This window comes from Pipistrellus kuhlii, unplaced genomic scaffold, assembly GCF_014108245.1.
Source record: "Pipistrellus kuhlii isolate mPipKuh1 unplaced genomic scaffold, mPipKuh1.p scaffold_m20_p_14, whole genome shotgun sequence".
Classification (NCBI taxonomy): Eukaryota; Metazoa; Chordata; class Mammalia; order Chiroptera; family Vespertilionidae; genus Pipistrellus; species Pipistrellus kuhlii.
In genome coordinates this window covers 5,441,682-5,454,959 of record NW_023425449.1, presented here as the reverse complement: position 1 = coordinate 5,454,959, position 13,278 = coordinate 5,441,682, and the positions used below count along the sequence as shown (strand labels likewise).

The following is a 13,278-nucleotide window of genomic DNA, read 5'->3' as shown; positions in this document are numbered from 1 at the left end:
CAACAATAAATTTGAAAAAACAGTTACCAAATGTCCTAGTTACATTTAAACAGTCTAAGATGTTAGTTTTTCTCTATATGTGCATTATTTGTTTTAACCACTTAAAAAAATAAGAAAATAATTAGAATTTTGTTCTCTACAGGTTCTTTGAAAGAAATAAAATCCATACCACCTACCTCCAGTCTAGTCTTTCAAAAAACAAAGAAACACACAAACAAAAAAGTAAGAAAAAAGACATTACCCTTTTGGAATATGACCAAGTACATCTAATCCATATGTATTTTCCATATCGATATAATAACAAGCAAATGATGCAGCAATAACCTGCGTGGTTACATTTGGAAAAAAAATTATTAGTAGCCTTTCAAACACCTTTTAAAAAATTAATGTTGAAAGTAAACATTATTCATGTGTCCCAGGATTGTCATGAGTGATGTAGCAGTTATACGAATTTTTTAAAAATTAGGAAATTTTAAAATTCAAAGGATACTTCTGAGATTTTAGAGCACTTAATTTCAGTTTCGAAAATTAAATGGCACTATAATAATACTAGAGGCCTGATGCATGAACTTTGTGTGCTCGGGGGGCGGGGAGGAGTGTCCCTCAGCCCTGCCTGCGCCGACTCGTAACTGGGACCCCTTGCTCCTTTCAGCCGCCAGCTCACTGCTCCTTAACGTTCACCAGCCGTGAGCCCAGCTTCTGGCTGAGCGATTCTCCCCATGTGGGAGCACACTGACCACCAACGGGAAGCTCCTGCATTGAGCATCTGTCCCTTCGTGGTCAGTGCACGTTATAGCGACCGATCATTCTGGTGGTTCCACCATAATGGTTGCTTATGCTTTTATTATATAGACTAGGGGCCCAGGGCAAGAATTTGTGCACCTTGAAAAGAACTGCAGTAGGCAAATGGGCGGGTCTCGGCCCATCCTCTGCGCTCCCGCCCTGCCCCTCCTACCACGGCCCCCGGTTCCCTGTCTGCTCGTAGCCATGTTCCCGGTGCCACAGCCACCCCGGCTCCCACACGTTGATGGTGCTGGTGCCACTCGCACCCACTGACACCCCCCTTTATTTTTTACATTACAATCAAAAGAGGAGATGTAGGTGGGTCCCATGGAATCCACAGGTGGGAGAAGATAAGGTGGGAAACCTCTGGGATTGGATGGTCAGCACACATCATAGCAACCGGTTATTCCACCATTTGCTCTATTTGCATATTAGCCTTTTATTATATAGGACTTTTTTTTTTTTTAATGTTTTACTCTACTTAAACCCAATTATATCTGATTTTGAAGAGGGGGAAAAACAGACTATAGGAGTGTGTGTGTGTGTGTGTGTGTGTGTGTGTGTGTGAAGTTACCACAATCCAACCTTAATACTTGTCTCTTGTGACATGAAGGGATGGTTTAGAAAGTAGCATGTTTTGAGAAATTGCATTGATATTCCTAATAAAGATTAGTAATCAATAATGTGGACAAAAAGGGGCCACATGCTAACCTGACTAGCTCAGAGAAAGCCTGTGAGGGGGCCTTGCAAATTCAGAGAGCTGAGGTAACCACAAAGGAAGCTCTCAAATTAAAACTTGTTGTTGTTTTTTGTTTTTTAACTAAAAGCAGTTTATGGTGGGTAGTCATGTCCGAGGCTGGTATCTTCCTTGACAAAGGTCAATCTTTACCTTAACTGTACCTCTCAATATTGTTTGCATCTATGATAACATATCGTTGGGATATCGAAGTAATTTTCCTTTTTCCGGACTCCTGAAGGCACAGGCGCTGCCCTGCGGAGACCACAGACCCCCTCATTGTCACTGAGTTCATTGCTGACTGTGCACTATCCTATACCCACGATGTAAAAAAGGTATGTCTATCCTTCTACTTTTTATCCAATCCCAGAGGTTTCCCACCTTACCTTCTCCCACCTGTGGATTCCATGGGACCCACCTACATCTCCTCTTTTGATTGTAATGTAAAAAATAAAGTGCAAAACTTTGCAGCCAGTATCTCCGCCAAGCACCAGCTCCCAGGGAGCTCTCCTTTCCATGACTCCCCTCCTCTGACCAGTCTCTAGGTGTTCCTTTGGTGCTCCTTAGATATAATACGTCCACACAGCTATGCTTCTCTTGTTTTGTTTTGTTTTGTTTTCTTTCAAGTTGATTGCATAGTATTTTAGGTATAAATCCCATCCCTGACTAGGAGCAAAGGATGGGATTTATAGCCACAGCCTCTGGCCCCCTCTAGAAATGTCTCCATATTCAAAGTCTTAGGATATATGTTCTTATACTTAGATAAAAATAACAAGAATATGGGAAATTCTGTAATAACCAAAAACGTGTGTGTGAAGTGACTTCAAATGTTTCCTGGTCTTACATGAATGGATAGTCACACAAATGAGACATCTTCATGAGAGGTAGGAGCAGCTGTGTGCTACTGTAGGCAACATGGTGAACCTCAGCAGGTCACCCCAACAGCTGGCAGACATTGTAGGGCGGAATGCTAACTGTAGATTTCATACTTACCAGAACCAAATCGACAGGCAGGACAGCTTTAATTCTCCTTTTAAACTGCTCGTTTAACTCTTTCACTGTCACAAGCACCACAATGCTCAGCACGGATAGGAGCAGGGCTTCCAGGCGAACAGACTTGATGTTCTCAAACACATATGTGTAGATCTACAAAGATGAGAAGAAATGCAAAGAAAGTAGAGGGTCACCCACACTGTAACCACCTCTGACTCCAAATGAACTTCGCAATGTTTACCAAGAACTCTTAATGGCTGTAGGATGGGAAGGTGAGGTAGAGATGGGTGGTCAGTGCAAAGCTCTCATTCGCTGCACACACAAAATTTCTTTGCCCTTCTAGCGAATGCAGGGGTTGCTTCTTTCATACATAAGAACACTATGTGTGACTCCTCCTGACCAGCCACTTCAAGAAAGAGATGCTCATGGGAGACTTACTGTTAAGCTCAGTAAGTCTCTTGGACCCCTCCACTCTTCCTCAAACCCGAGAATCCAATACAAAGGAGTTAAGCGCTGGTATTTAAATGATATCAGATATTTGGTTTAGCGTAAAATATTACCATATTCTCATTCATTCAATATTTTATTTACCTTTCAATTGTCACATGCTTTATGCCAACCACCATGCTCAATTCTAGGTCTACAATGGTGAACAATTTAGGTGAGCATCAGTATTTTTAGAGCTAACAATCTAGCAATTTAAATTACCAATTAAAGCAACAAATTAGTTCACCGTGGTGCTATAAACATAAAGGTGCACCCGAAGCATATGTGTCTTAGAGGAGTTAGTGGTCAGCAGAGCTGTCCCTAAAGAAGATAAACAGGAATCGGCCAGATGATGGATCAGAGAAGTAGTGGGAAGAGTCTGTTTTGCCTAAAATACATAGAATGTGAGCAGTGAGAAGACTGTATGCCTTTTATATACTCAATAGATCTATACACACACACACACACACACACACAAATATATATATATATATATATATATATATATATATATATATATATATGATGATGATGATAAATAGGCTGAGACACTGGTGCCATTTCAAATACATCCATTTGTGTGTGTGTATTCTTTATATTTATTTGAGAGTACTTTTCTTTTCTTTTTCTCACAGTTTACTTTCAATTTCATTTTGTATTGTCTGGGTATACAGGTTAAAGTCAAAGAAAGAATCTTAAAAGCAGCAAGAGGAATACAGGATTGTCATGAAATATTCAAAGTGATGAAAAACAAGGTCCTTTAGCCTGCTACATTTTCTATCCAAGTCACAACTGAATCAAGCTACCGATGAGCTTTCTGTTTCTCTCCCACTCAATTTACGCTGTCCATTTTTCAGGGTATATGAAACATTCCTAAAATTCACAACAGAAATATCAAAATAACTGAGAAGCAGATATGGGCTTTCAGCAAACCACCATGAGTTCTTAACTCAGATATCTCAGATTTGTTCTCCACATCTAAACCTCATGTGTACATATCTAATTGTGATCTCATTCTCTAGAGAAGAAAAAGAGTCATGGGCTCTGCTTTCCTTCTGACTTTTTAATCCCTTTTTATTAACATTCTTGGTTCCCACTTTGCAGCCTGCATGAGTGTTTAAACTAGAAAAATGCTTTGCGTGTCCTGCAGAGACAGGGCTGAGGATGAAACTGTGTTCCAGTTCTGAAACTCCTTGTTTTTAAGGAAGGAGATAATACTTCCAACAAAGGCAGTCACATAGATTGCCACATTGCCCTCTGCTCTTGGTTGCCCTGTCTAATTAGCATAGTTTGCTTTTAGTATTATAGATAACTTTTTTTTAATGTATTTTATTGATTTTTTACAGAGAGGAAGAGAGAGGGAGAGAGAGAGCCAGAAACATCGATGAGAGAGAAACATCAATTACCGCCTCATGCACACCCCCTACTGGGGATGTGCCCACAACCAAGGTACATGCCCTTGACCGGAATCGAACCTGGGACCCTTGAGTCTGTAGGCCGAGGCTCTATCCACTGAGCCAAACCGGCTAGGGCTAACCCAACTTTCTTTAACATGGAAATATCTCAGTGTTGTAATGAACCTAATTCTACTTTGTGAAATGCACACCAAAATGTGTATGAACGAAGACAAATTGGAAAACTCACGTGAAATAAGCGGAATGACCCGGTTATGTAGGGCATTTTCATTCCCAAGAGATACTTGACTTGTGAAGTCACAACATTCGTGGCAGCCCCAGTTGTCATTGCGCTGATCACAGGCTCCGTGAACAGAAAGCTAGCGCCGCCCAGCTGCAGGGCAAACATGGCCACCTACGAGGACAAAGCACAAGACGTCTCCCAAGCTGGCCAGACAGTGTCATATCCCACACCGCCGCACTTCACACAGACATGGAGAACCAATGTCAGAGGGGATGCTACAATGTTATGAGCTCAATCCCTGGAGTTTTCTTGACAGCATTACCAGGCTCCAGGACTCCAATAAATGGTATTAGGCACAATCGAAAGTGTTTCGATTAAAATGAACATGTTATTTTTTTCCTGAATATTTACTTCCCTGTATTTCTCTTTTCCTGATCACACACGTTACCAAGAAATTCTAGAAAATCAGTTGATCTATGGGGCTCTGGGGGGGGGGGGAGAATCAAATTTGCATGATCATATTTGCAATTATTTTAAAAATCTAAAATGGCACCATTACTGGTGCCTTAATATGGTTGAATCTGGACTGGCAAGACAAAAATAAATAAATAAATAAATAAATAAATAAATAAAATAACAACAAGAGAAAAAACACCTCTTTTTTTCTTCAGTGAAATAGCAGGAAGCTCCAAAGGAGCATGTGTTCTGAGTAACCACAGGTGGCGGGTGCCAGGAGTATAAGAGGATTAACCACTTCAGTTCTTCGAGGAAGACTGGAAGCCAGGGCAGGGACTTATGCATAAGGTAGGAATCCCAGCCAGGAAGACTGAGTTGGTTTTAATGTACAGAACTGCACATCATTATTTAGAAGAGTACTCATGTGACGCCATGCCAGTGAAACCAGCTTTGTCAAATTTATCACAGGCTGAGACACTGGTGCCATTTCAAACAAATCCATTTGCTAAGACAAACTAAAAATTTTTATAATTTTTATTTTGTCTTCTTGAGGAAGACACTCTTTCCAATAATATTTTTTTTTCTAGAGAGGAATTAAGCTTTTCCCTCTTAACTATGTAGGAAACCAACTATCATTCAAATATTTGAATCCTAAGAACAATCCAAGTAAAACAACTCAGTGGTGAGCCAGGGTCCCAAGTCAGAAATGAAAAACTCTTTTTAGAATGTTTGTTCTTAAAAAGTCAAAAACTATTTCTCTGTAACTTCAATATATTAATTCTAACCCATTTACTCAACCAGTACTTATAGAGTAACTATTCTCTATACCAGACCGTATTTTCATAAAGATAAAACACATCTGCCCCTTATCCATCTAAACAGACACACCCATGAACATGAATAAAAATAAAGCTCTGACTGTCTCTCCTTTGCTCTGTCTCAATTTCCTCATCCTCGCATCTCAGTACCACTTACCTGAATCACACCTCCCAAGAAGGAAACAGATGTAGCAATACCAATTCTTTCCATCTCAAAGTCAGATAAGCCCAGGATGCTTGTGTTACTTTGTTTAGTGAGGTTCTGGCTACTCGGGGGGACAAGCCGTTCCACCGCATTGGCTGATATTAAGGATGTCAAGGCACAAGTGCCTAAAACAGGGGATGGGGAGGGGAATCTCCTATTAGTAACAGACACAATAAAAATTGTTGCAGTCCATCATTGAAGTTGAATCCATACTGTAAAACCAAGTCCATCTATTGGAAACACTCACCTCTGCACCCCCATTACTCCAGCCTTTGTTCCACTCCATGGAATAAGTAGAAAATCACCTTTTTTATACACATATTCCTTCAACAGACAACCACACCCATCTACTTGCTACTCCCTCCCAGACCATACACATCCCAACCTCTTGGTAGACCTGCACAGAGAATATCCCCAGTGTAGGGATTAAGATCATGGACTAGACATAAATCTAGCTCCTCTCATTTTTTCTCAAAGCATATTACTGTGAGTCTAAAATTGCCTCATCTGTAAAATGGGAGTCATATATCTATATTTCAGAGTTTGGGGCAATATAGTTAAGATGATAGATATAAAGACCCCAGTATGGCTTAATATGAGTTCTTTGCATGAATTTGAAGTTCTTCACCTACTATGCTTGCTCTTCTATCTACTTGTGCAAACCCTGCTGTCTTTTAAGATCTGTTTCCAATCCCATAGCCATATGGATCCATTTCAGAACATGCAAGCCAGGTTTAATCATTCTTCATGTGCTTTCATCGGAGAGTATACCTTTATTATAGTATAACAACATTCTGTGGCCATAAAATGATTAAGTATGCCATTTCTGTGTAATGTAATTAATGTTCAATGGTATTTCCCCAAAATTGTCCTGGTCTCACACAAATGTGGAACGATTTTCAATGCCTTCTTGTGTAGCAAGTACACAAAACAGTGTCTTGTTTCTAAGCCAGACACTGTATATCAATCATCTCATCTAATTCTTAATATAATCATGTGCATTTTTTTGCATTTTAATATTAAGAAAGCATCAAATAAACCTTTGAAACTTTGTTTAAGCTTATGCAGATAACAAGCAAAATACGAGATATACACCCAGGACTAATTCTAAAGCCCATGTTTTTAACCATCTCGTTCAATATCAATATATTTGTGGCAGTTCACATTATATTTGGAAATGCAGAGCTCCATAAGTTAAAAGATATATATTAATTAAAGCACATTAGAGATTATAGCTTAGAAGAAACCTAAAAGATCAATTATGTGGAAAATACTTTTCAAGATTTAAGTCACGAAATTTTAGAAATTCTTATCTTTATCTCTCAAAGTGCTTATCTTCTACATTTCATTGTAAAATCAGAACATTTGTCTTTCTTTTACAGGCTTATTACAGCTAAAAAAGCAAAGACTCTTGAACAATAAACTGGTTACCTAGTAATGTAGTTCACAACATGCATCGAGTGGCTGAGGCACAGAAAGTAAAATGTCTTAGCTCTAATATTTGCTGAGATTTCCCATAGTAAAGGTAGAAATGTAATCTAATAACTAATGATCACTTCTCAGGTCCTTTTCTTCACAAACACAAGAGGCATAATCAGAAACAGAAAGTATTACCTGTGACAACATGACGTCCCATTCCGAAGATGGCATAAATGATGGCAGGGAATAAAGACCCGTATAAACCGAACACGGGGTGCACAGATGAGAGAATGGCAAAGGCCAGCCCTGTGAAGAAGAGCAGCATAACAAAGATGATTTTAAAACCCAGAATGTAGTCCATTACAAAGCAGAATGAATATTGGCTTATTCAGTAACAAGATAAGCCATAATTTTATTATTCTGTTTGCTCCATGAGAGACTAGCATCATGGTTCTAAATAACAGAAAATTCACTCATTCGTTTATATTTCGTTTCATTTCCAATTTTTGGAGTACTGCTTTTTGTCCTTGCTTACAAAGATCTATATATATAAAAGCCCAGCAACCGGATGGTAGAATGAGCAGAATCACCAGTCGACCAGTTGCTATGATGTGCACTGACCACCAGAGGGCAGACGCCCAATGCAGGAGCTGCCCCCTGGCGGTCAGTGCACACGCAGAAGTAGGAGCGCTACCCAGCTGACCAGGATGAGCGGCACTCCCACAGAGGACAGATCCTCCATAGGCCTTGCCCCCCCACCAGTGCACAAATCCATTCTCCTGGCCTCTAATAACTACATGAAAATATTTGTGTTGAGTGTCTTCCTGTAGAAGTGTCAATATCACAGCAAAATATCTTTGCACACTTAGCAAAGCATTTTCATGTGTATTTTTTTTTAAAGTTTTTGTTTTGTTTTTGTTAATCCTCACCTGAAGATATTTTCCCATTGATTTTTTAGGGAGAACAGAAAAGAGAGGGAAAGACAGTGAGAAATATGGATGTGAGAGAAACTCATCAATTGGTTGTCTCCTGCATGAGCCCTGACCGGGGCCCACGCCCAGACGGAATCTGCAGCCATGGTACATGCCCTTGACTGGAAATGAACCTGTGGCCCTTTGGTCAGCAGGCCAATGCTCTATCCACTGAGCAAACTGGTTAGGGCTCACATGTACAATTTTATTTGCCTAATAACATCTGTGAGATAGGCAGGGTTTATAGCATTACCACTGACAAATGAGAAGCCTGACATGAAAGATGACTAAGGCTGGGACAGAAAGAGCACACATTCAAAGTGGCCTTGTTGGGCTGGCTGACTGGCTGGCCTAAGATTGTGTATCTCGGAGGCGGGGCCAGTATGTGCATGCATGCAGTTCTCATATCTGGACCACAGGGATTTAGTCATTTCGGTACAATTTCTTAGAGTGAAAAAAGAATCAACTTTGATTATTCAAAGAGCTAATAACTATTATTATTCAAAGTAGCTAATAACTATTCATCTTCATTCCTAATAGATTCTACTGTCTACATACTTTGTATGTTGTATGCACATCAAGAAAATGTCCTAGTGTGTCAAAATGACTACTAGTGGTTTAAAGGTGACCGAAATAAACGTGATCTTGTTTGTGGCTGGTTCTTGTCATTAAACAGCTAGTTAAGGTCCTGATAAATCCAATCAAGTCTATATACATTCTTCTCCATGTTTAATAAATAGGGTGTTCCATTCAATAAGAGCACAATTACAACCTTAACTTTCTTAATCTGGGATAAAATTGCTGCATGTGCTAATAGATATTTGTATTACTTCATCTAACTTAGATAAGAGCAAAAGCAACACAATAAACAAAAGTATAAAGGAATGAAATAAAAAATGAGTATTAAGTTAAAGGATACCCAAAAAGGGATAGAGATAAAAGCAAGGAAAAGAAGAGTGAAGAGTGAAGAGTGAAGAAAGAGAGAGAGAGAGAGAGAGAGAGAGAGAGAGAGAGAGAGAGAGAGAGAGAGAGAGAGAGAGAGTGTGTGTGTGTTTGGAGAGAGAAATAAAAAACTTAAGATTTTTAATGGCTCATTATTTTGGTGATTTTTGATTTACACATTATTTACACATAAATCCCACTTAAATGAAATAAAAAACTTAAGATATTTAATGGCTCATTACCAATCATATATTGGTAATGCAAGTTTGCTATATCCACACACACAAAAATGACTACTGGAAGACTTTAAAAGATGCAATATTTGAGGGAAAATGTTTTGTGGGTACAGTAACGTTTAATATAGTAGAGGAATAGAAAATACTCTACATTCCTACATCAATCTCATCAGTAGTTTCAAGGCTTGTGAGCACTGCCAAATTCCCAGGGAGTGTGAAGTTGGACATTAACCACAAACACCCCTTCCTCTTCAGACCCAGGCTGCAGTGAGAATGGCTCCCGTGGACATAGGATCTGAACCCTGACCAAGAAGGAGCGTGAAAGCAGGCAGGTAGCTCAGTCTCTGCCTCTGCTGCTGCTATAATCTCTTGGCTGAGAGAGCTGGAAACTGACACTGTCACTACTGATGAGAAAGAACCATTTATCACAGAGAAGGCGATGTTTCATATTTAAGATACAAGTATTTACTTTCAGGACAGTTTTGTCTGGATTTACACAATAAGCAATTATTCTGAAAATCAAAGAAAACTGGAACTGTAAGAGATTGTTTCTAGAACTTGAGAATTGCGCAGAAATTATATAGAGAGAGCCAATCTGTTGAAGACTTTACATTTTGTTGTCTTAATGACCTCACTATAAAGTGGAGAGGCAGACTTAGAGACAGGAAGTGGTTTTACTCCCATACATACAAGAACAATATTATTTTATAGACTGTAGTCCATGGTTATGGAGCTTCAGTTACTATCCAGAAAATGACAGCTCACACTACTCCATGGATCAACTATTCCCACAGGATTCCCTGCCCTCACTTATCAATCCTTTTTGTGAAACACCCTTCAGGAATAGCTTCTGGTCAAGATGGCGAAATAAGTCAACTCTATGCTCACATCCTCCAACGGCCATATCAAAATTACAACTAAATTATAGAATAATTCTCTTTGAGAACCAGCTGAAGACTAGCGGAAAGGAATTCCTATAATTAAGGATATTAAAAAAGCAACATCAAGACCACAAAAGAGGAAGAGAGGCAGAACAGGCAGGTCCCACATCCCGGGTGTGGAGAATAAGGATTGAGAGTGGTATCTCAGACGCAGAGGTCTCCCTGAGAAATGTGGGGTCCCAGTCCCACATCAGGCTCCCCAACCCGGGGCATCAATGCCAGGAAGAGGAGTCCCCATAACACCTGGCTGTAAAACACAGTGGACGTTAGTGGTATCCCAGATATACAAAGGGCTCCTATAGATGGAGGCACGTCAGGTCTTAAAGAGACCAAGCACATACTGACTTGCTCAAAAATTCAGCTACTCTAAACTCTAGCACAGGGGTTACAGCATGAATGGCTCCAGGGACATACAGAAAGAAACGAAAATGACTAACTTCAGGGCAAGAGTGGGAGGGTCAAGGGTTGGGAAAACTCTATCTGGGGTGCTAGAAGGCATTGTAGTTTCTTTAAGGAAACTATCAGAAAGAGAAATTAAATAAATGATCCCACTTAAATGAAATCACAGGTATTATGAATAAATGGGTATATACTCATAAATTTATTATGTATTTTATTATTTATTCCAAGGTGGTGAAAGACCTGCACTTAAAAACTATACAACATTGAAGAAAGAAATGAAAAAAGATACAAATAAATGGAAGCATATACCACGCTCGTGAATACGAAGAGTAAACATTGTTAAAATATTTACTAATATATGACCCAAAGCAATCTAGATTCGGTGCAATTGCTATCAAAGAACCAATGGCAGTTTTCACAAAATTAGAATAAATAGTCCTGAAATTTATATGGAATCACAAAAGATGAGAAAGAAACAACAATCACAAAGTTGGCGGTATCATGCTACTTGATACCAAACTATACTACAAGGCAATAGTACTGAAAACAGCCTGGTACTGGTATAAAAACAGAACATAGATCAATGAAATAGAGCAAAAAGCCCAGAAAAATTCCATGCCTAAATGACCAACCAATCTATAACTGAGGAGACAAGTATATACGATGTGGTAAAGATAGTCTCTTCAATAAATGGTGTCGTGAAAACTATACAGATAGACACATACAATAATGAAACTAGATCACTATCTTAAATCATTTACAAAAGTCCATTCAAAATAAATTAAAATGTAAATGTAAGACTTGAAACCATAAAATTCCTAGAAAAAAATAGGCAGTAAATTTTTTGGCTTTGCTTTTACTGATACATTTTTTTATGTGTCTCCCTACGCAAGGAAAACAAAAGAAAAAAAAATAAACCAATGGGACCACATCAATCTAACATATGCACAGTGAGTGAAGGAAATCATCAACAACAATAAAAAAAAACACACATCCTACCAAATGGGAGAAGATATTTGCCAATGATATATCTGAGAAAGGGTTAATATCCAAAATGTATAAAGAACTAACACAACTTAACCCCAGAAAAACAAATAGCCTTATTTTAATAATGGGCTAAGGATCTGAACAGGCATTTCTCCAATGATGACACACAGGTGGCCAACAGACATATTAAAAATAATCAACACCAGTGATCATGAGGGAAATGCAAATGAAAACCAGAATGAAATATCACTTCACAGATATCAGAATGGCTATCATCAATAAATCAACAAGTGCTGGCAAGGATATGGAAAAAACACATTGCTGTTTGGGATTATAAATTAGTGCAGCCATTATATAAAAACAGTATAGGTTCCTCAAAAGATTAAAAACAGAACTACAATATGACATAGCAATTCTACTTCCGAGTATGTATCCGAAGAAATCCAAAATACTAACTCAAAAGGATATACACATCCCTATTTTCATTACAATATTATTTTTAAAAGACAGTATATGAATGCAACCTAAATGTCCTTTGATAAACAAATGGGAAAGAAGATGTGGTACATATATACAATGGAATATTATTCATGCATAAAACCGGCAACCAGACATCTCCCGAGGGGTCCCAGATTGCGAGAGGGTGCAGTTCGGGTTTAGGGACCCCCCCTCCATGCACGAACTTCATGCACCGGGCCTCTAGTCTATGAAATAGAGCAGAAAGCCCAGAAAAATAAATTTGCATATTGATTCAGTCAATGTGCATATTTGCTTTTTATTATAGATGCCTAAATGTTATAGATTGGTCGGTCATTTAGGCATCTCTAATAAAAAGTTAATATGCAAACTGACTGAACAGTGGTACGACCGGTCGCTATGATGTGCACTGACCACCTGGGGCAGACACTTAACGCAGCAGCTGCTCCCTGGTGGTCGGTGCACTCCCATAGGGGGAGTGCCGCTCAGCCTGAAGCCGGACTCACAGCTGCAGAGTGCAGTGGTGGTGGTGGGAGCCTCTCCCACCTCCAAGACAGTGCTAAGGAGCAGCAAGCCCTGCTTCTGGCTGAGTGGTGCTTCCGCAGGGAGAGCATTGGGCTCACGGCTGGAGAGCACAGTGGTAGTGGTAGTAGCCTCTCCCGCCTCCACAGCAGCTCTAAGAACCCCTCAGGGGATGTAAGCCGGCGGGCAGACATTCCCCAAGGGTTCCAGATTGCAAGAGGGCACAGGCCAGGCTGAGGGAGCCCCTTCCCCTTTGCATGAATGTC

At 39.5% G+C, this 13,278-nt stretch overlaps 1 protein-coding gene across 1 annotated transcript in view; it reads right to left on the bottom strand.

Moving 5' to 3' along the window:
- SLC26A7 (solute carrier family 26 member 7) overlaps window positions 1-13,278 on the bottom strand; it is a 41,876-nt gene that overhangs the window by 25,191 nt on the left and 3,407 nt on the right. The window contains exons 2-6 of the mRNA XM_036437573.2: window positions 7,730-7,840; window positions 6,068-6,240; window positions 4,643-4,807; window positions 2,513-2,665; window positions 242-324 (exon numbers count right to left, since the gene is read on the bottom strand). Of these exons, the coding sequence (XP_036293466.1) occupies window positions 242-324; window positions 2,513-2,665; window positions 4,643-4,807; window positions 6,068-6,240; window positions 7,730-7,840 (685 nt within the window). The remainder of the gene's footprint in view (window positions 1-241; window positions 325-2,512; window positions 2,666-4,642; window positions 4,808-6,067; window positions 6,241-7,729; window positions 7,841-13,278) is intronic.